The sequence below is a fragment of the Propithecus coquereli genome, unplaced genomic scaffold (assembly GCF_000956105.1).
Source record: "Propithecus coquereli isolate 6110/MARCELLA unplaced genomic scaffold, Pcoq_1.0 Scaffold18, whole genome shotgun sequence".
Classification (NCBI taxonomy): domain Eukaryota; kingdom Metazoa; phylum Chordata; class Mammalia; order Primates; family Indriidae; genus Propithecus; species Propithecus coquereli.
The window spans coordinates 11835208-11857803 of record NW_012142745.1 but is presented as its reverse complement, the minus strand read 5'-3'; the positions used below and the strand labels follow the sequence as shown (position 1 = coordinate 11857803).

At 44.1% G+C, this 22596-nt stretch overlaps 2 protein-coding genes across 2 annotated transcripts in view; one reads left to right on the top strand and one right to left on the bottom strand.

Moving 5' to 3' along the window:
• The window catches only part of SP140 (SP140 nuclear body protein), an 83939-nt gene extending 80606 nt beyond the window's left edge, over nucleotides 1-3333 (bottom strand). Inside the window, exon 1 of the mRNA XM_012642479.1 lies at nucleotides 3072-3333. Within this exon, the coding sequence (XP_012497933.1) occupies nucleotides 3072-3103 (32 nt within the window). The 5' untranslated portion in view covers nucleotides 3104-3333. The remainder of the gene's footprint in view (nucleotides 1-3071) is intronic.
• A 4-nt stretch (nucleotides 3334-3337) lies between these two features.
• SP110 (SP110 nuclear body protein) overlaps nucleotides 3338-22596 on the top strand; it is a 28686-nt gene continuing 9427 nt past the window's right edge. Inside the window, exons 1-9 of the mRNA XM_012642597.1 lie at nucleotides 3338-3444; nucleotides 6448-6506; nucleotides 10166-10313; nucleotides 11969-12137; nucleotides 13936-14202; nucleotides 14530-14613; nucleotides 14932-15015; nucleotides 16408-16485; nucleotides 18309-18377. Of these exons, the coding sequence (XP_012498051.1) occupies nucleotides 6490-6506; nucleotides 10166-10313; nucleotides 11969-12137; nucleotides 13936-14202; nucleotides 14530-14613; nucleotides 14932-15015; nucleotides 16408-16485; nucleotides 18309-18377 (916 nt within the window). The 5' untranslated portion in view covers nucleotides 3338-3444; nucleotides 6448-6489. The remainder of the gene's footprint in view (nucleotides 3445-6447; nucleotides 6507-10165; nucleotides 10314-11968; nucleotides 12138-13935; nucleotides 14203-14529; nucleotides 14614-14931; nucleotides 15016-16407; nucleotides 16486-18308; nucleotides 18378-22596) is intronic.

Sequence of the window (22596 nt, the reverse complement as noted above, 5' to 3'; positions counted from 1 at the left end):
AGGAAGCTATGTCAAATATGAAATGGTGTTTAACTTTCTTTGGATTTTATTTATATGAGCAGGTTACTAATACATGTTCCAATATTGTAAGATATTGATATGTCTTGGTGTATGTTATCAATATCTTCCATGTACTGATTTATGATTTTGCCTGCAATTCCTGTCTTCCTAAAATGTATAAAACCAAACTGTAACCTGGCAGGCTCAGATGCATTTTCTCAGGGCCTCTTGAGACTATGATCCCCAGGTCATTGGTCACTCACGCTGGTCTCAGAATAAACCTTTTTAAATTATTTTGCAGAGTCTTGGTTTTTTCTGTTAATAGTATAAATGATCACAATAGAATCTAACTACAAGAGGCACAACAAAGACGAAATTACATTAAAAATGGTAACAATCAAAAGACAGGTAAGTTTCATTAGGCAAATGCAAACAGGATAGAAAGCAAAATTCACAATACCTGTATTTTAAAAGTAAGATTTAAGATAACTAATGGACAAGCTGTAGTAGCTACATCAATTTCAGACAAAGCAGACTTCAGAACAAGGAAATTTGTCAAGAATAAAGAGGGGCTTTATACAATGACAAAGGGGGGGATCGATTCTCCAAGAGGACACAAAATCCTTGATGTGCATGCAACTAACAAACCAACGTCAAAATATATGAGGCAAAAACTGATACAACTACAAGGAGAAATAGAAGAATTCACTACTATTGTTGGAGACTTCAATACTTCTCTTTTAGTAATTGATAGATCAAGCACACAGAAAATCAGTAAGGACATGGTTGACCTAAACAGCTATAGCAATTGACTTGATCTGAGATTTTTGTGATACTCTATCCAACCCCAGCAGAATACATATACTCCTCAGTTCACATGGAATATTTACCAAGATATACCACATTTGGGGCCATGAAACACACCTTAACAAATTTTGAGGGGTAAAAATCACAAAAAGTACGTTCTTGGACCACAAACTAGAAATCAATAACAGAAAAATAGCTGGAAAACCCCAGAATATTTGGAGATTAAACGACACAGGTCTAGGGTCAAAGAAGAAGTCTCAAAGGAAATTTTAAAATGCTGTGAACTAAATGAAAACTTACCAAAATTTATGGGATGCAATAAAAACGGTGCTTACAGGAAAACGTATAGCATTAAATGCATATATTAGAAAAGAAGAAGGTCTAATCTAAGCTTACATCTGAGGAAACTAGAGAAAAAGGAGTAAGTTAAGCCTAAGGCAAGGAGAAGAAAGAAATAATAGAAATTAAAGCAGAAATTAATAAAATTTAAATAGGAAAACATTAGAGAAATTCAATGAAACCAAAAGCTGATTCTTTGAAAAGGTTCATAAAATCAATAAATCCGTAGCAGACTAACAAAGAAAAAAAAGACAAAAATTACTAATATCAGAATGAAAGAAGGGCCATACCCATGAATTCCATGAACATCAAAATTATAATAAAGGAATACTATGGACAACTCTATGCCTACAAATTTGATAACAAATGAAATGAATAAACTCTTTAAAAGACACAAACTACCGAAACTCACATAAAGAGAGAGAGATCATCTGAACAGCCTATAGTTATTAAAAAAATTCAAATCGATAATTACAAAAAAAAATACTACGAAAAAGAAAGCACCAGGCCCAGATGGTATCACTAATGAATTCTACCAAATATTTAAGGAAGAAACAATACCATTCTCCACAAACTCTTCCAGAAAATAAAAGCTAAGGCGACACTTCCCAGCTCATTCTCTAAGGTCAGCATTACCCCACCCTCACCTCTCACTGCCATCCTTTGCTGCTCGGAGGCCATGGGCTGGCTGGACTTGGAGCTCTACCAGCTCATCTTCCCTTCCCTACAGAGCATACGGAGGAGATGCCATGGCTAGGGTATGCAGCCGGAATGATGGCGCTGGGTACTGAAGACCAGCCTGGTGCCACCACTGCTGCTGCTGGCAGCAAAAGCCAACACTTTCTTGGGCCCACACCAGCACCAAAAGTAGCCTTGGCTCAGAGTCCCAATTAGACAAGTTTCCATACACTTGTACATTGTTTTAATTTTTATCAAGAAGAATATATAGTCATCCCTTGGTATCCTGGGAGGATTGGTTGTAGGACCGCCCCCCCATGGATACCAAAATCTGAGGATAATCAGTCTCTGGTATAAAATGGTGTAGTATTTGCATGTAACCTGTGTACATCTTCCCATATACTTTAAATCATCTCTAGATTACTAACAACACCTAATACAATGTAAATGCTATATAATTAGTTGTTACACTGTATTTTTAAAATCTGTATTATTTTTATTGTGGTATTATTATTTTTATTTCTTTATTTTTAAATATTTTTGAGCCTCGGTTGGTTGAATCCACAGATGCAGAACCTGCAGAGAGGGAGGGCTAACTGGATCAGTATATTGGTCTTGCATTTTTCAAAGGTGATTTCCACCCTTCCCTAACCAGACATGTGACATACCCCAAAATAGAAAAACACAAAACAACACTCACTCCCCATCTGCTTGCATCTGTGGTTGGGTCTCACCTACTTTCACTTCCTCCTAGCAGTATCCAGAGATCCTGAACTGACTGCAGGGCTCAGGGCCACACAGATGGGCTCAGAGCAGAACTACACAGACTGGAAAAGAGTGACAATAGACAGACATCTGATTTAGACTTTAGTTTTTCTGAAAAGATCTTTTTTTGGACAGAATCATCTTTTGGAGTGGGGATAAAGGAGGTCTGGGGGAGATAAGAGTGTTCAGAGGTCACGAGGAATCATCCTACCCTGCAGCAAAGCCTCAGACGGGCCACGCAGTTCAAGCAGCACCAGCCCGGCCACGCAGCAGTCGCAGGAATTAAGAAGACGACGTGAAGGGTGGCTTTAAGTTTCCCCAATAGCTAACTCACTTCTCCTGCAATTTAAAAAATCCTCATTGTTTATTTTTTTATAATCTCCTTCTGCTGTACACCCGTGGAGTGAGGCTGGGTAGACAAGAGAAACACATGGAAAAGTGGACCCTACCAGAGATGGACGGGAGCAGAGACAATGACCTACCTGGAGCTGAGATCGTGGCCTCCACCTGCCATCTGCCCCTGCTGGCCCCACGGGAGCCTGAGCTTGGCCAGGGGTCCTGCCCGATGTGATCTGCACTGTTTCTGTGCCTTCCCACCGCTCTACAGACAGTCTGCCAGCTGGCCCAGCCTTCAGCATGGTCAAAGGGGAAAGAAAACTGAAAGTGCCTCACAGCCTGACTTGGATGCATGACATACTTGTCCTCCCTCCGCCCAATCTTACGACATCTCTTAGCCCAGGGAGGAGGAGCGAGGCCAGCCCCACAAGTCCACAGAAGACCCGGGACTGCTTCCTCATTCCTAAGGAAGAGGGTGGAAAAGTCCACTCGACTAAAAGGGATTGAAGTTGTTTCGAGGTGAGGTGGCATCGTCTAAATGGGGAGGAAGGGAACTCCACGTTTGTCCCTTTCCCTTGCTGAGGTGGCTGTGGGAGGGCAAGGGAGAGCTGGACACTTGAAATCTCTCAGGCTCCGAGTCTGGCCAGGCACTTCTGTGAGCCTGGGCCGGACGGGGCGGGGCCCAGCGTTCAGACACAGAGCTGGCGAGAGCCAAAATGCCTGGTGTTATAAAATGTGAGGATTTTCTTAGCATTTCTGGAAAGCAGCCAAAGGTAAGAGAAAACCCTCCCAACTCCTCCAATCAAAGACAAAATGTAGAGAATTTGGCAGAGAAGCCCGAGTGAGGTGCAATTCTAAGTTTCCTTGAATATGTGGGCACTTTACAACTGCAACCAGGGGTCACTGGGGACAAATTGAACATCACCCATTTCTCTGAAATCTTGAGAAGAGTGACAGGCTTCTCACTGGATGGAAAAAGGGTTTGGAGCTGAGCTTATCTAGACCCTGAAGGACAGAGTGATGCGGGAAGATATGTGCATTACATTTATGTTTGCACACAAATTTTTCACTTATACCCAGCCCTCATTCTGTAAAGGATTTAAAACAATTTGCAAAAACATGCTCTATCAATATAAAGCTGAAAGATAAAGAAATGAGAGCAAAGGGCAAATAGACTAGGTAAATAAAACCAGAGGACTAGAAATTCAGGCAGAACAGTGGGTCGAAGACAGACAGTGAATCGGAGCCGGATATTGACAGAACCCAGGGCCAGCAGCAGAGCAGTGCTGAGAGTCGGGAGGCCAGGGACAAAGCGGTGCTCTTCCAAAGTATGTGCCACCAAATCCCACCACCTCTGGCTCCAGGTATACATATGATAGGACATTTGCATACATAAGTTTGCAAAATATAGAGGGCACCCTCTGCCCACTTCTGCTTTCTTTCTGCCAAAGGAGCAAACACCAATCTGGTTGGGACAGACTCCAGGACACTGACTAGGACATCTTTTCCAGTGGGCAGGGTCACTGTGCCTACCATGTCATACGCATATGTGGGTGTCTCTCTTTCTCTCTCTGGGACAGAGGGGCCTTATTGGCCCCCCTAACATAAGCTGAACTTCTGTTAGGCACAGCTGGCCTCTGCTCCTGGCCTCCATGGGGCATCCTCAAGAAGGCCTGGCCCAGATCTTGCCGACCTGCTCTGGCGTCCCCTCTCTCTCCTTTCTCTGCCCCTAAGCAGCAGGCAGACCCAGGCCACTACTGTGCTGGGCATTTCTGAAAATGTGCCAGCTTCTTTTGCTTATAAGCACAAGGTCTTTGGTGTTCCTCAGCTGACTGGTAGTAAGACTGGGACTCAGGTGTGTTCCTGCCAAGTTTACTAGAAAGATCTACTTGGCAACATCATGCATCAGCCCAGATAACAAGAGCCTGGAATTTCAGCTCCTATTTATCATGGCCTTGTTTTTCCCTATGTTCACTGAAGAGTCTCTCCTGGATAAGGAATGTCTGGGCCAAGACTACGTAGGATCATCAGACCATCCTTGGTCCCTAATGTCTTCCTTTACTGCCATATGACCAGGGGGGCCCGGAAGGTTCCAGCCTGCCTCCTTACTCTGTTCTCCCAGCCAGATTTAGGCCTAGTAGGTGACAATTCCCAAAGGCAAGTTGATGCTTTTATTCTACCTGAAAGATTTTTCTCCCTTTTGCTAAGTGTGCTAGGATCTGATGCCTGGAATTGGAGAGTGAATTGTACATAATCCTGATCACAATCCAGCATTATAATGTAATTTTCCAACTTTCCCTTGCTTGACAAAGTCTACCAAATTCTTTGAACACTAAGGGGATGTTCACTACTTTGTGTCCAATTATGTCAGATAACTGATCCCAGATTAATTGTGTTTTCTTGAAGACCTGCTGCCTACAATTCAGTCTCTGCTACCCAATTTTTTATCAGTCAGGATTTGGAGGTACCAAGTAACCAAAGCCAGCTCCAGATAACTCAGGCAGAAAGTCAATTTCTTAGAAGTATATTGGGTAACTCACAGAATTTACAGGAAAACTGAAAGACTGGCTAAGAAAATAGGCAGCCCGGGCAGTAAGATCTCCAGCCCTGGCCATACCCTCGGCCTAAGTACATGGTGTGTGGCGAGGGATTTGGCAAGTGTGTTCTTTCCATCCTGATTAGAAAGGAGGACCAGAAACAGTTCACGTTCTCATGTGACAGGTAAAAATATTATTAATATTTACAGTTTTGTCTCGGGGTTATATTAACTCACCTGCCGTTTGTCATAATATAGTTCAAAGAGATCTGGATCACCTGGACAGCACATAGAGCGTCACACTGATTGATCACACTGATTGATCACATTGATTGATTATGTTGGTGACATCATGCTGATCAGACAGGATGAGCAAGAGGGGGCCAGCACATCTACGAAAGAGGAATGAATTACTGACCCACAACGACAGGACTGAATCTCAAAAGCATTATGATCACCAAAAAAGCCATACATTAAAAAGTGCATACCCTGTATTTCCATTCATATAAAACTTTTAATACAGGCAAAACTAATCTGTAGTAATAGAAAGCAGAGCAGTGGCTGTCTGGTGCTGGGGTTAAGGAGGGGATTATCTGCAAAGGGCACAGGGAACTTTCTGGGGTGATGGAAATGGTCTATATCTTGATTGGGGTAGGATTACATTTGGTAAAATTCACCAAAATGCATACTTAAGATAAATTAATTTTATATCTCAATAAAATTGGGCTAAAAAAGAATTAGACATAATTTTAGAACTCTCATTACATGTATCATTAAAGCATGTGTATTAACAGGTGAGAATTTCCCCATTACTACTGCATTCTCGAGCATGTATTGCTTAGAATAAACATCTTTCATCCTTATTCATGTCTTTTTTCATGTAATGATTTTTGCCTGATTTGACATTGACATTATTTTCCCATTCCTGTTTTTTTTAAATTTTTATTTATTGATTGATTGCATTTTCCTGATATATCTTTAAACAGCTCTAAAGGAAGAAGTTCTTGCATGACGTGGTTTGCCAGGTGATGTGGAGGGGCTTCAGGTAAGTGAAGTGTGACATTTGCATAAAAGAGTCTTAGAATCCCTCAGCGCCACTATCCCTGCATCTTGCAGTACGCATGTTAGGGGTGCTAAGGCATCCAGGCACGCCCTCCTCAGCTGTTAGCGTCACATATTCTCCTTGCCTGTCATACCATGGTCGTGACCTGTGGAGCCAGATCTGTTGCTCTGTACATACTTGAGTGGGATGCGCTGTGTTTGCAGCTCCATGGGAAGCATAGAAGGCAGGTTAACCTTGGTTTCAAGGCTTCTGAAGCCTTAGAACCATGTTTCCCATCTTTTTTCTGAGGAGTTTGTGGGTGGCCTGGTAGGGAGAGCTCATGGAACAAGCAAATTTGAGAATTATTGATTTAATCTGTAATCGTTAACGGATCTCTATAGTTTAGAATTCCTCATAGACCCTACCTGCCAATGTACATCAGAGATCTTTAAAAGGGGCCTGCAGAAGCAGGTGTTCCTGCCTGCCCGTGAGCTGCTGCTCTGGCCCTGGCTCTGCCTCGGTCCGGCTTGCACACACCCCTGGCTGCCATCTGCCTGCCCTGCCAGCTCTCAGCCCCTTTTCCACCAGGACGTCTGCCTACCTCTGCCTGATTTCAGCTCCTGTGCGGGCTCCCTTTTATTGCAGTTTTCTCGTGTAATAATCTTATCCTGACAAATGCTAGACTTTTATTTCTGACATCTCCCCTTTAGGTTTTTTGTTTGTGTTTTAAAGTGTGATGATTTTTCTAGTGAATTAATTTAGTTGTGTAAGATCACCACAAACCAGTTTGAGAACATGTTCATCACCCCGAAAAATATAGAATGAGGACAAGTCATGGAGAAATCGAGGCGGATTCCCAGTTCCCATAGTCCCTGGGACTGGACCCCTGTGCCTCCTTCCCCGGCCCCCTCTCCAGGCTGATCGTGGCTGGCAACTCCCGGCTGCCCGCAGTGCGGAGCGGCGGGCGCCCTGGCGCCCCGGGGGCCCCGGAGGTGGGGGGCTGGAGGCGCTGCCTGCCGTCAGCTTCCTGCTCGGTCGCTCGGCTGGGCTGGCTCGCTCCCCGCTCGCTGCAGGGACGCTTTCACTTTTCTTTCCTCTGAAGCCTGGCCCCTTACTTCCTGTTTTGCCCGCGGGCATCTCTCTGTAATTCGCCCAGTCTTCCCGGAGTGATCTCGGGTCCAGTCCCTCGAACCTGGAAAGGGGCAGGGACAAATTCAGCGTCCAGGTGAGTTTCTGTCTCTGCTGCTTTACTCCTCGCTCTTGGTGATCGCAGCTTTTAGAATTAATTTCCCGGCAGCAGCTACAGGGTGGAACTCAACTCTTTCAACTCTGAGGCCCTCTCTCTGTAAAACAGAGTTTCCCAACGAGGTAGGGAGAGTACGTGGGACTTATTAGCAGACTGTGAAAGGGAGGACATTGACGGGAAGCCACACACTGCACTCGCCACTGGGTACCTGAGGCCTTAAGGCCACATGAGGCCTTCTAGGTCCTTACGTGCCACCTTTTGACTGAATCCAAACTTTACAGAACAAATCCTTTTATTAAAAGGAGTGCAGCAGAGAAAGATGAAGCTTTTCTTGCCTCCTTTGGTGCTTAAAAAGGACAATCTTGAAATTATTTGTGGATGGAAGTGAGATTTGCCTCTACCCTGTCCTAAGTTCTGCCCACAACCGGAACTCATTCGTGATCCTTTGTGCAAGTAACTAGAGGTAGTTGGGAAGCTGGTGTAAAAGAAGAAATAAGAAGAGTACATTTAATTTCCTCTCTACTATGTGATGAACTTTTAATATATTTTCCCTAAGCACCTTCATGATTATTTCCTTGCAATAAATTACTAGAAGTGGGAATTCAAAGGAATACGTATTTGGGGGCATTTGACACTGACTACTAAATTAGCCTCCAGAACGTTTGGACCTGTTTATATTTCCACTTGCAATGTCTGGAATTATTGCTGTTATTTTCTGTGTTGGCCAGTTTGATAGGCAATATGTTATCAAATTGTCTTTATTTGCACTTTCTGACTACTGGCCACTTAACACCTGTTTCATATATTCATTGAGCATTTAGCTTATTCTTTCATTAATTGCCTGTTCATGTATTTTGCTTTTTTTCCTACTTGAATGCTTGTCTTTTGCTTATCCATTTGTAAGATCCCTTTACATAATAAAAACCTGAACACTGTCATGTATGAGACATGGTATCTTACACAGTGAAAAACCGGACTCGATAGAGTCAGACAAGTTCCGCTTTGCTGCTGAACACCTTGGTCTGGTTACTTAACCTCTCTGTGTCTCACCCTCATCTTTGGGAATCATAACGGATGAAGAATGAGGAAACCAGCTACTTCTTATTCTGAATTCTGTTGTGCAATGAGTCATTCTAAATGGAGCTCCAGGGCCCCTTCCTCTTCTTAGCAAATGTTCATTTTGGCTTTCTCTGACTCTACACTGATCTTCGCGATATACATTGCGAATAGGAGATTTTTCTCCCATCCGTTCTCTATCTTCCAGGATTTCCTCACCACAGCAGACTCCCAGTGGCATCTTTTTTTGTCTCCGGTACTGTCGTGGATTATTCTTCTCATGACTTTTTTTTTCTTAAAAGATTTGGGAATAAGGAGAAAGGGACTGGGGTGCTCAATCTGCCACTGGGATTAAATCCCTGGAAATATTATAGTTGTTAATTACAGTTTCATTTTCTGTTTGACACAAAATGAAACTGGAAAAATGGGATCCATGTTTGCTTGGTTGTTTAAAAATTTTTAAGGTGACTGAATTTTTTATTAGTGCTTCTCCTTTCCTGACAATTTGTCAAGAATGTCATATGTAAATTTTCTGCCAATTATAGCCTATTGATATTTTCTCATGATCCATATGCAGTCAATTTTACAAATGTTGCCTGGGCACGGGAAAAGACACATATCTGTTCTGAGATATGAAATGAATTCATCAAACAAGTCAGCTAAGTTGCCTTTACTAAGCATGCTTTTCACATCCCTCATGCTTTTATTTGTGTTTGGCTCATTCGTATTAAAGATTGCGACTGTTCTGTTAAAGTTTCTAAATATTATCAGGTTTCCACCCTTCTACCCAGTTTTGGGTGGTTCCTTTTTCATGAGCATTGCTAGTTAATGGCTCAAGCCGCAGCCCAGGCCATCTTGTTTAACTCAGCTTAAGGTGGCCACAGAACACAAGCTTAAGACTGTAAGCCTGCAATCCAGAATCTGGAGTTTATTCCTAACTCTACCACTCTCGAGGTGTGCAACCTAGGGCAAGCTGTCAAACCTCTCTCCGTCTCAGTGTCCTCAACAGTACAAATGGGTGCAGTCATGGTAACCATCTTGCAAGGGTTTTCTGAAGATCAGCAAGGTCTGGCACACGGGAAGCACTCGATAAATATTAGCATTTTAAATATCTGCCTTATGTTTACCTGCAGCCCCTTTGGGATTTCGGCAGCATATTGTCACTCACTCCTGGCCTCCATTGTTGCTGGAAATTGTCCTTGTTTCCTACACCCTTTTAGGCAGATGTTGCCTTGTGGACTGTAAGGGATGCTTTTGGGACCGGAATGCCTGTCTTTAGTTGCCCATTTAATGCAGAGAGCAGCTCCCCACACTCTTCAGGGTCTTTGCTTCTATTTTCTTACTATGCCTCTTTCCGTAGGATGTACACTGTGCCCAGGGCCTTGGAAGAGGCCCTTTTTCAGCACTTCATCTACCAGAAGATGGATATTGCTTATGCCATAGACAAGCCATTTCCCTTTGTCGAAAGCCTCCGAGACAAAGCTTTCATCACCAACAGAATGTACAAGGTGAGTCGTGTTAACGCCTTCCGTGGCAGCCCAGCCCCCTCAAGTATGCTTGACTACTGAGACCTCAGACCACAAACCACCAGGGCTTCTAGTGTTTGGAAGGCCCAACCCAGGCATGTTTATTATCACAGAAGGTGGAGATGGCTGGGAGAAAGGGTGTCACAGGGGCTGTATTAGTTTCTAGGGTGTCATGGAGGCTGCCATAATAAACGGCTACAAACCAGGTAGCTTCAAACAACGGAAATTCATTCTCTTGCAGTTCTGGAGGCTAGAAGTCCAAAATCAAGGTGTTGACAGGGTTGGTTTCTTCTAGAGGCCCTGAGGAGAATCCACTCCCTGCCTCTCCCGTAGCTTCTGGGGGCTGCTGGCAATCCTGGTGTTCCCTGCTTTTAGACACATCACTCCAATCTCTTCCGATCTCTACATTGCCTTCTCTCTTTTGTGTCTCTTCTAAGGGTGTTTGGATTTAGGGCCCACCCTAATCCAAGATGATCTCACCTCAAGATCCCTAACTTAATTACATCTGCAAAGACCCTTTTTACAAATAAGTTCACATTCACAGGTTCTGAATGGGCAGATCTATGGGGTGTGGGGAGGCACCATTCTGCCCACTACGCACATTACCCCAGTTTATAAGAGCTTATTTCTCACGGTGCATTCTGATGTGAGGCAGACAGGCACTGGGAGGTATTCTCTGAGGATAAAAGTAGCATTCTTTTTATATAATTTTGTGTTTTTTAAGCATTTCTTGAGCCCCAGACCCAGGGAAGTGCTAGCAGTAGGCAGAGCAGTCTTTCCCCAGTCTTGGCCTGGTTGGCTCTAACCCCTCCTCAGGTACAGCCCAGATGGGACTCCTCAGAGAGGTCTCCTTGACTCCCTCATCTAAGTAAGACCCCCTCATTATTCTTTCATAGCAATCAATACTTTCCCTCCACAACACTCCTCTCAACTGTAATTGGGTATTTATTTGTGTTTATTGTTTAATGCCCATCTTCTCCACTGGCAGTGCCCGACCCTCTCAGTATGGGTAGCACCATGTTGCTCTTACCCGCTGCTGTGTACCCAAAGTCTAGCTGACTGAGCCTAATCAGTGTTCAGTAAGTATTTCACAATCAATTCTCTCCTGCGGTGTTTCTCCTTTTGTCCATTCTCTCAGCAAGAAGAATTCTCTGGATGACCTCCCTGTGGCTAGAACCTGTTCGGGCCATCTCAGATCAGAGAGAGAGAGAGAGGGCACGCACAGAGGCTAACAAGCAATAACAGAATTGCCACTGTGACCATGAGTTAAATCCATTGCTGAAGTATCCTGCCCAGAGCCTTAAAGATATAATAACGTAGTAGCATATTTGACTCAGCTTCCCTCTCTAAAAATTTCTCTCTTCCCTCAAATGTACCTAAAAGTAAGGTTCACAAAACAGACTTATTTTAAAGAAGGCTAAATTATTTATTACTATGACTAGTCATTCAAATATGTGAAGTTCCAAACCTAAGCATGTGAAACTGTGACCTCTCTACCTTAGAGGATTTTATACATTTTATGTTAAATTTTTTCTTAAAGGAGTAGCTTTCTTACAACTTAGAAAACCACAAATGTATAATAACTCTCCATTCAACTTCATAATCATTTCTAATAATCTTTCATCCATTTTTTTAAGGAATCTCTGGAAGCCTGTAGGAATTTGGTCCCTGTATCCAAAGTGGTGCACAATATTCTCACCAAACTGGAGAAGACTTTTAGCCTGTCTCTTCTGGTGACACTGTTCAGCGAAATTAACCTGCACGAATACCCCAGTCTGGTGAAGATTTTCAAAAGCTTCAAAAGTGGTAAATAGATTTGCATTTGAGAAGTTGCTATGATAAAAGTTTGGGTCTTTTCCCAGCCCTGAGGAATATGCGTGTCCATCCCCTGCTTTCTCTCTGGGAAGGGATGGGCCAGAGTTCCTCACAGGTGCAGCTGGAGGAGCAGCCCTTGCTAACTCCGACGCCAACTCTCTAAGATGAATTTCTAGAGGACACAAACATTTCTGTCTTCCGTGTTCTACAAGTTCGGGGAAAATCCTATACTTTAGCATATTGGACGATGTCTAGGGAATACATAAGGTGACAGAAATGCAAAGTTACAGAGACAAGGTCTGGTGGAAGGACAAGGAGAGCCAGAGAGGAAGAGAAATAGATATTAAGAAGTATCTTTTTTCAGTGCATTGTTCCAAATATTTTATTTGATGATCTCATGTCATCTTCAAGACAACCCTGTGAAGTCATTATTATAGCTCAGAAGTAACTTTCTCAAAGTTACTTGTCTGTTAAGAGGCAGAGCCAGGGGTCCAACTTGGGTCTCCCAATACCAGGGCCCAAGGTTTTAACCACTAGTCTAGACAAGGACAGCTAGAAGGCAGATTGTGAAGCTGGAGGAGGGAATAAAGGTAGCTGAAGAGGAAGGGAGGGAATCATGGACATAGACACAGAAAGAGAGGGTCTGAGAAAGAATGGAGAATGAATTTCACAGAGAAAGAGAAGAGGTTGGATAAATAAAGGAGAAGAAAAAAGAGCAGTGACAGAGCTGGGAAGAAAGAAGCCAGGGTAAGAGGGGGAGGCAGTTAAGTTGGAAAAAAAACACTTTGGCCAAAGCATATGTTCACTTACTTGAGAACAACAAGGCGAGGACCACCAATTCACACTGGATGTGACATTTTCATTAGTGGAATCACCACTGTTGACAGCTCTTCATCTGCTCTCTGACACTTCACCATCAAGAGGTTCCTCCCCAAAGGGAGGGATGACTCCTTGAGCAGAGGGACAAGCCCGCCCCCAGGCACGGACAGCTGCAGCATCGGGGTAGCACCAGGAGAAGCATGGACTCAAAGGCTACACCCAATACATCTGAGAGACACAGGGACCCACATGCTCACGTGCCCCTGGCTGAGCTTCAGCATCTTCCTGGACTTGCAACCGTGATTTCATTCTGGATCTCTTTCCAAAATCCAACTTTACTTTCCTTCTTCTGTTCCCTGGTTGAGACAACTTTACTTCTGAAATAAATGATGGAGAAGAATTGTAAGGGAAACCTGGCACTAGCCGTGCTGGGAGACAGCATGTAGAAAGCCAAGGGCCTGGAGTATTGCAGATGGGAGAGAACGTTGATGTGGCCAGGTCATAGGGTGTGATAGAAGGTATGGACACTGGGTCTCAGAAATGAGCAGAAACCAGAATATAAAGGTCCTGATACACCCTGCTAATGAATTTTTATTTTCTTATTTGCCCCATGGAGGTATGATATGTTCATTTATTAAAATAGAGACCTCTATTAAAATTATAGCATGTACATCATTGACTAAATTCTGTCCCTGCGTACAAACTCAAACTCGATTTTATGTGTGAAACAACTTTAGTATCAGATTGGGGCTTAAATGCAGTTATTGCAGTACTGAATGCCCAAATCAAATAAATAAGATAGAAAGGGGCCACAAATGGATAATGATGACAATGCATCGGTTCTGTGCACCTTGGGAAAAATGAATAACACTGTGTCCCCGTCCTATCGGAAGGCACGTATTGAGAAATTCCCATCCCCAAATAATTCTCAGTCTCCAGGGTGCTGATATGTGTTCCTTCACAATCCCAGTTATGGCTTCCTATGGACAGTGGAGCAGAGCCACACCAACCCTACTCGAAGTCCCAACTGGCCCAGCAGAAGGGTGCTCCCTCCAGACCCTGCCGCTGCTACCCCCACCGCCACCCCCTCCACCCAGCTGTCCGCTCTGTGTGTCCAGAGGCAGTGAGCCTGGAGCATCCTCGCAGCGAAGCAATGAGATCCTGGGCGAACCACCCAGCTCTTCTGACCCTGCCGTGTCTCTCCCTGGACTCATTCAGGAAGGAAGGAGAACTGCAGGTGAGAAACAGACCCCATCCAACATCCAGTCCCAGCCTAGGGCACCTGCGCTATGCTACCTACAACCCCAGGGTCGCATCTTTTATTCATCTATTCCTTCCCTTGCACCCATCCACCCATCCACGGCTCTTTTCAAGAAGGATTATGAGTGCTTCCAGGGGCCTGGGTGAGGCCTAGAGCCCAGAATACCTGCTTCCCACTGCTGGGACATCCCAACCTCTGCCCTTGGACCTGGGGGCTCCATCTGCTCCAGGCATTTTTACCATCCACCCTCCTCCCTGACACCCAGTCCTTGTAACCTGTGATGATTTTTCTTCCTCCCTTCAGTGACCAATGACAACTTAACAGCAAAAATGAATGAGGAAGAAGACTCACACAAGATGTCCAGCCCTCCCCCTGGCACTGCGCAAGGTAACCTTGACTGGGGCTGGCTTAGCTTAGCTCAAGGTGGTGCGAAGGGTGAACACACACCTGCCAACCAAGGGGCTGTGGCAGGAAGCCCTGGAAAAAGAATTGGGCAAAACAAAGAAAAAGAAGGGGGCTGATTCATCAACTGGGCAATGCCAAATTAAATTAACAAAGTGGCTAATTGAGAGTAAATGATTCCTCATTTTCCCACTCTATCCTACCCTTGCTCCGGCCCTGTCACTCAGTCACTCCATCTTTCCTCCTCGCTCTGGTCCCTGCTTGCTGGTCCTGGGATCTGTAACTTTTTCTTCCTCTGCTCAGCGTCCAGTGACAACCTGAGCCCCCAAATAAAAGATGAAGAAGATTCTCAGGAGATGCCCCACGCTCCCCCAGGCCCTACGCCAGGTATCTTGGTTTGGACAACTTAAGCTCACCTTTGTTCTGTGTCTACCAAGAGGAAAAGCCGTTCAGATCTCCTGGGGACAGGGCTCTCCTCCTTGCTCTCAGCTGCCGACTCAGCCCAGCTTTTGGCCGCCTGCCCAGCACTTGGAAGCTTGGACAGGCAGGAGACCCGAGCTCTGAATGGATGCAGAGTCCCTGGGGAGGGCAAAGGAGGCCAGTCTGGAAAAGGTAGACCTGGAGGGGCCACTGATGATAAGGGCCAGCAGCCCACCAGTACCTGCTAGGCTAGGACTCCAATGTCATTAGGTGTCCGCAAAGGGGGAACATCCATCTGCCACATCCATCCATCTCTGAGGGTTGTGACGGGAACCCCAGAGGGAAAGCACAGGGAACTGAATCAGGGCTGGACTGCTGGACTCAGCCACTGTGTTGAGGCCACTTTAATAAGGTAATGCTCAAAACTGTTCCATCAAAATGCAAAGCAAATGGCAAAATCACTGTACGGCCCTAACAGGGAAGGGATGCAGCAGACATGGGTGGTTCTTCCTAGTCCCACCCTGGCTATGTGGACCTTTCACTTTCAACTCTAGTCGTTTCTATATTGTTTGGATTTTTAAGAGTAGATATTATTAAATTAATTTGAAAAGTAATAAATTACATCAAGGGTCTAATGGCTGCTTGCCACCTGCCTCAGTTTCCTTTTCCTGAGCAGGCCAGAACTGGAGACAGATCTCAGCACTGTGCAGATAAGGTGACGACAGCCTTATGTGAGATGGGTCTTCATCTGTTATGGCTTCAAGTCCTTCTGTCTTTGTGCAGCAAAAACTAGCAGAACTTTGTTTATATTTGCTGTTAACAGGTACAGGCTACCTCCTGCTTTCTTCATACAGTCCTTGTGTACAGAAATATACAAGGCATTTAGCCTTGTTCGCTGTTTCTCAAGGTGAAATAATCATAGATAGAGCAGTTAAAATATCCATTCGCAGACATCTAAACAATAACACGTATTTTTCATATGATAAAGACATTCCTCTTCATCGTGGCCATGAGAATTCAATGTCACCACTTCCCACTGCTCTCGGCTTCATTCCCTGAGCAAGGGCTGCCGGGAGCCCTGGTACCTCTCTTCCGTCCGGTAAGAGAATCTCTCTAAATGGGTCAGACTGAGCCTCCGCTGTGGGGCACTTGTACCCTGGTCCACTGTGACAGTCACACAGGTAACAATAACCACAAGTTGGCAAAACCAAGGCAGAGCCAGGAAACCCTCAGAGCTGGCAGATTCCCAGCCCCGGGTTACACGTGCTTTCCACCTCTCCAATTTTCCCATTGATTTCCCTTGGCACTTTCTCTTCAGCCTGTTCTGAGCTCTGAAATGAATTACATTTCTTTTGGCAGTGGTAAGAGATGAATCTTTGGAACCAAATGACCCAAAAGAGCCCCAGGAGGTATCCATCACACCTTCAAACAAGAAAGGTAAGAATCGCCTTTCTCTTCTAGATGTCAGAAGGGTGAATTCAGAGTTGCTTTCTGTTTTTCTGATCATTTCTTGTCATGAACACCCATGATGTCACTATAGTCACTGTGCCCCTCACAGTTTGTTTCTGTAATTGCCATTCACTGCACCTTCCTCAAAGGCCTTTATGAAAATTATAGGCAAACCAGAAAGCATTTAGGAACATCGAAATATGCATTTGGACTTGCCTGTTCTGAAATCATTAGTCTCCTGTATCCACAACTTCTTAGAGTGTTAGGTGCACCAACCTTTTAACTGAAAGTTGGTTCCCCACAGAGGACACAGCCTCCTCCTTGGACATGACTGGGCATTCTCTGCCCTCTGTCACTCACACCTCATGGTGGGAGGCAGGGTGGATGCCCATCCCTTGCTACCCACTGTCCCCATGCAGTCACTTCCTCCCCATCCTCTCCTCTGGGACTTAGCCATTCAATTAAAACACTCCTTCTCATCATCACTGTCACCCACTGATTTCCCCATCACTCCCCAGCAGACCTCAAAGGCTGTTTTTCTGTCACCTCAAGTCCCGCCATCATCCTAGACGCTTTCAAGGTACACATGGACAGCAGACAACCCATCCAATACTCTGGCCTCTCGAACCCTTCTCTTCTCATTTCCAGTGACTTTTTCCTCCACCAGTTCTTGTCCCTCCAGGCCCAAAGGCAATCCATAGACCTTCTCATCATTCAAACCTGGCTCAATTTCCCAAGAGTTCATTTCAGAATTCCCTTTTTTGACACCTGTCCTTAAAGTTTACTCCTTCTACAGCAATTGTTCAACCTCTGCTGTCTCCTTCTCATCCCAATCCTAAAAAACGTTCAAAACTATTGCTTTCTGTTTTCTCATTATTTGTTTTCTCTGCAGCTGTCCTTCAGCCTCATTCGGATCACCAGTCCACTGGCCTTCCCGTCCTCCAATCCATCATTTGCTGTTCTTCACGCCCCTCCTTTCCAGCTAAGAGTCCAGCATCTATCATTTCAGTCATCTACGGCCATTATCTTAACCTGCCTTTCCTCTCTGTCTTTTCCTAGAACTCTCTGGCAGGTCTCAGAGGAACCTACTTATCTGCTTTCTGCACCCTGTGTCTGAAAGCAGGAGATGCTGGACAGAGGAACTTCGCAGGGCAGGGTGCACACGCTGCGTCTTCATGATTCCAGTACAAATGATCTCTCCACGCTGTGTGACAATTCCACTTCCTACAGTGATCCTTTCAAATTTTGATCTCTGTTTTTCAAACCTCGAATTCCCCTTACCTCCTCCTTTTTGCTCAACAGGCGACTTTGCCGCCTGCTTCATAGAAAGGTACCAGGTGGTTCCCACTGCCAGCCCTGCAACCCTAACTGCACCTGCTCCTCATCTCCAGGTCTCTCTTTTTCTCTCAGGCAGTCTTTGCACCTCGCCTCACAGTACCCAGTGCCCAGCACAGCCGGATCTCTCTCACACAGCCAATGCCTAACCCTATCGCAGCTCGTAAAAAATACTTCCTCTTGATCCTCATCTCACTTCAGTGCCTCCGCAGCTCTCTCCTTCACTTCACAACCACTCTTCTACAAATGAGTTACCTAAACTCCCCGTTTCCGCTTCTTTACTTCTCTCCCTCCTCCATCACTTTAGAATTCCTTCTTCCCCAATTACTCCATGAATAGCATCACCTAAGATCACCAGTGACCTCCTAGCTAATGAGGTGTGAAGACCAAAAGTAAAAGCTGAAAATCATTGACATATAAGGTCAGCAGATCTATGTTTGTAACTATAAAAGATTATCTTTAACCCTTCTTCTTAGGAAAGAAAAGAAAAAGAAGTATCTGGGCAACTCCAAAAAAGAGAAATCAGAAGAAAAGGCTCCCAAGAGGTAAGAAGAGGGTACAAGAGGAGGCTGGAGGCTGGAGACAGCTCAGGCAGGGCTTGCAGGTCAAAGTGTGGGGTTGAATTTTATTCTAAATGGAAAGGGAAGCCATTGAGGAGATCTAATCAGAGAAGTGGCACAATCCTTCAAGCCCAGTTTTGTTGCTATTTAAAGAGTGAATTGGAGCTAGGTAAGAATGGAGGCAGGGCAGCGCTTGGGGGCAGAAGCCATGACAGTTGCTGGCAGCCTGGATTTGGATCTGGCACTGGAGATGCAGAGAAGAAGGCCAATTCAAGATCAGTTTGGGAGGTAAAGTTGACAAGATTTGATGAATTTTAAATTAGGGATAAGAGAAAATCAAGGCTTACTCTTCACTGTCTGGTGTGTGTGATTGAGTAAATGGTAATGACCAATGCTGAAGGAAGATACAAATATATTTGGGAGAAGATATATATTGGGAGGAGTTCAATTTTTGACCTGTTCATTTACAGATTTCTGCTGGCCATCTACACAGCTGTGCCAGTTATGTGTTTTGTCAAGAACTGTAAAGGATCTGAGATGTTACCCCACTTGCATTTATATGTTCTTTGTATATATGAGTTCTGCAGAAACACAAGTACCTGGGTCAGGGAAAAGAATTCTTTATCGATATTCACAACCTGCTCAACAGCCAGAGTAACACTGCAGCATCTGTCTCTCATACACAAACCCACAAGCAATGCTAAGAGAGTTGATGGAATCTTTCTGTTCAAAGGGCAGATTACAACCCATAGACAAGGGATGGAGAATGATGGATTTTTTGTTTATATACATGAGAGAGATAGCCATCCTCCTCTCTTGCTGAAAGGAGAAGAAAAAACTTTGCTGCTTTGAGATAAAATGGAAAAGATCCTGGGTCTTCACCCTAAACATCGGAAATTTAAATGCATCTTTCCAAAGGCCGGGGAACCTTCAGGTATCTCTGACTTTTACAACTTCAAGATGTCTCTAAGTTATGGGATTTATCTCTTTTGATACATAAACACCTAGGGAAAGACCACTCCAGTTTTCCTGATATTTTAGTACTTAACCTAGGAAGCTGGTCCTGGCTGTAACCATTTGGCAATCTCAGGAGATAAGAGAAGTTGTATTATCTTTTTGGATCAGAGCAATTAACTAGAAAAATAGCTATAGATCTAATTCTCATGGTATATGAAGAATAAAATGTTTCTAGGGGAAGTGAAAGCAAACATTTCCAATCTTTATATCGCATACATTTCTGTGTCTCAGGAGGCTAGTGCTTTTTATAGGAGCACTGAGAAATCAGAGAAGTTATTTTCCCCCACAATATGCCAATCTGGCACTCAATGAAAAATCTGGTCCACAGATATAAATATGGGAGTCATCAATAAAATGAAGGTATTCCAATTTACGGGAAAAGAGAAGCCAGGACCTATCCCTGCTCTCACAAATTCCAAAGTAAGAGGAATCCAGCCAAGCAGACTGAGGGGAAGAGAGCAGTGAGGAGGGAGGCGCACCAGGAGAGAACATGCCAGTAAGCCAAGAGGGAACAGTTGACTATACTTAGGGATTACGATAAATTCAGAGAAGAGGGCCTTCGGTTCAGTCACAGGTATCACTGGAACACTTAAGAGCATTTTGGTGGTGGAGGCAGAAGCCAGTTGCAATGGGTAGAATAATGAGTGGGAGGTAATAGCTTATGTCGATAACTCTAGCTGTACAGAGGACAGAGCAACAGAGAGCAGCCTAAGCCAGTGGTTTAAAGCTCCTTTTCTCTGACTTAGTTTACCCTTAGTGTGAGTCCAGTGTCTACAATCACAGGGTTGGTACCTTTTTAAGGTATTTCATAGAAATGGTTTAGTTCTGTGTCTTTTCCCCAAAGGTTAGTGGCCTTCCTGGGCAAGGAGGAGAGACAAGCTGCTCTCTCCCCACTCCACTTTTAAGCCAATGCCCTCTTTTTTTCTTTTTAATACTTTGTAGAGACGGGGTCTTGTTAAGTTGCCCAGACTGGTCCCAAACTCCTGTCCTCAAGGGATCCCCCCATCTTAGCCTCTCACCGTGCTGGGAATACAGGTGTGAGCCACCGCACCCAACCTTAAGTCAACGCCCTCTTACCATGTTATGGGTGTGTTTTCTATGGGCCTCCTTGGTTTAGTGTAAACTACTCAGGTGATTCAACTCACACTCCCTGAGTAGTGAGATTTGTCAATCACTCTCATGACTTCAATCACCTCCTCTACGCTGATGACTCCCAAATCTACATCCCCAACTCAGATTTGTCTTTAAGAAACATAGCCAGCTGCTCACCGGGCATCTATGATGGCAAGTCTCCCATTGACACTGAAGTCTCAATATGTCTGAACTTAAATTCACCTTCTTCACCAAAAACCTGGTCTTCTAGGTAGCACTGAGACATTTATTCAACAAATATGCAGTGAGCACTAACTCTGTATATACCCCTTCTGAGAGCTGAAGGTACAGATTTTTTAAAAAAGAGAGAATGTAAGAAAGTAAAGAAGAAAGCAAGCAAAAAAAGAAAAGAAGAAAGCTCATGGAACTTACATCCTGGTTAGGAGAGAAAAAGAATATAAGCTAGAAAGCATATAAACAAGATAATTTCAGGTATGATGAAAAGATGAAAGACAATGAAGGATGTGATTATAACAGTGACTTGCAGGTTGGGGTGGGGGCCACTTTCGACTGGATGGTCCAGGCATAGGGACTCAAAAGTGCAAAGGACCCAAGACTGAGAGGAAAAATCAGTGTTATCGGGTGATGATGAAGAGAGGAGAAGGTGGTACAAAGTGAAAAGGTTGACAAGGGCCAGATCATGTAGAGCCCCACAGGCCCTTGGGAAGATTTTGGAATTTACTTAACTTGAGATGAGGAATCCCATCTACCAAGCAAAAGTGCCAAGCAAAAGCCTAAGTCATCCATGATTAACTGAGCTCTGTTAGTATACTGGAAAGTTCTGTTGATTCGATCTCTTCTTTCCTACACTAAAATCTGATGATTTCATTTCCAAGCTTAAATCCTGTCCATGGCCTCCTATTACCCATAGGATAAAGTTCACAGACTTTGTTTTTTTGTTTTTTGTTTTCTTTTTTTCTTTGAGACAGGATCTCATTCTCTCACCTGGGCTAAAGTGCTGTGGCATTATCATAGCTCACTACGACCTCAAACTCCTGGGCTAAAAAGATCTTCCTTCCTCAGCTCAAGTTAAGCAGCTGGGATTACAGGCACATGCCACCATGCCCAGATAATTTTTTAATTTTTTGTAGAGACAGGGTTTTGCTACATTGCTCAGGCTGGTCAAGTTCACAGTTCTTAATGTGATTGTTAAAGCTCTCTCCAATCCAACCGCTCTGAACTTTCATTTCCTTCCATTTCACTTCTCTCCCCTTTGATCTTTGCCATGTGTTGTTCTCTTTGAATGCTATATTCTTACCCTATACTACTTCCCATAAATGTTTGGCTATCTCCTTTTCATCACTTATACTGGCATAAATATCTACCTCAAGAAGGCATACTCTGACCTCTAAATTAGCCAAGTTGGCCACTGCATGTTTCTATAACACCCAGCATTGGCTCTTTCACAAGATTCCACACACTCTATTGTAACTACTTATATAATATGTCCCTTCTAGGCTAGATGGTCATGTCCAGGCACAACTGAAGCATTAATTATTTCCAAAATGAAAAACAAATTAAAGAAACCATATTTTCTGTCACCCAAAGATTGAATAATGATCTGACAAAGGATAGTTTATAAATTTATTATTGTGTTATCCAAAGACGTCACACACACCACTTACACCACATGGTGCAGATATAAACCAAAGGGTATTGGAGGGAAATTTCACAATAGAGGAGTAGAGCCCATACAATCCTCCAAATTCTTATTATCCCAAGTTTAGGGCAAGCACAGATGGTCTGCATGCCCCATGGCCAGCATCCCAGTACTGACATGCCCGCTCCCATAATGCTCTACACATTTTAGGGTCGGGGGCAGGGAATGTCTATGCAACTGTACAATAATGAATGCTCCCTGGTCAGAGAAGTAGTCTCATAAGAAAGGGGAAGCCTCCAGAGTCCAGTGTCATTCCGTTAAGGTAACTCTGACCTTCTGAGACCTCTCTGCCAAGCTACAGAAAGTATGCCAGGCCTTTTCAGATTTGTCTTCCTTCATATTATATTTAAATGAAGATTTTTACAGGGTTTGGTT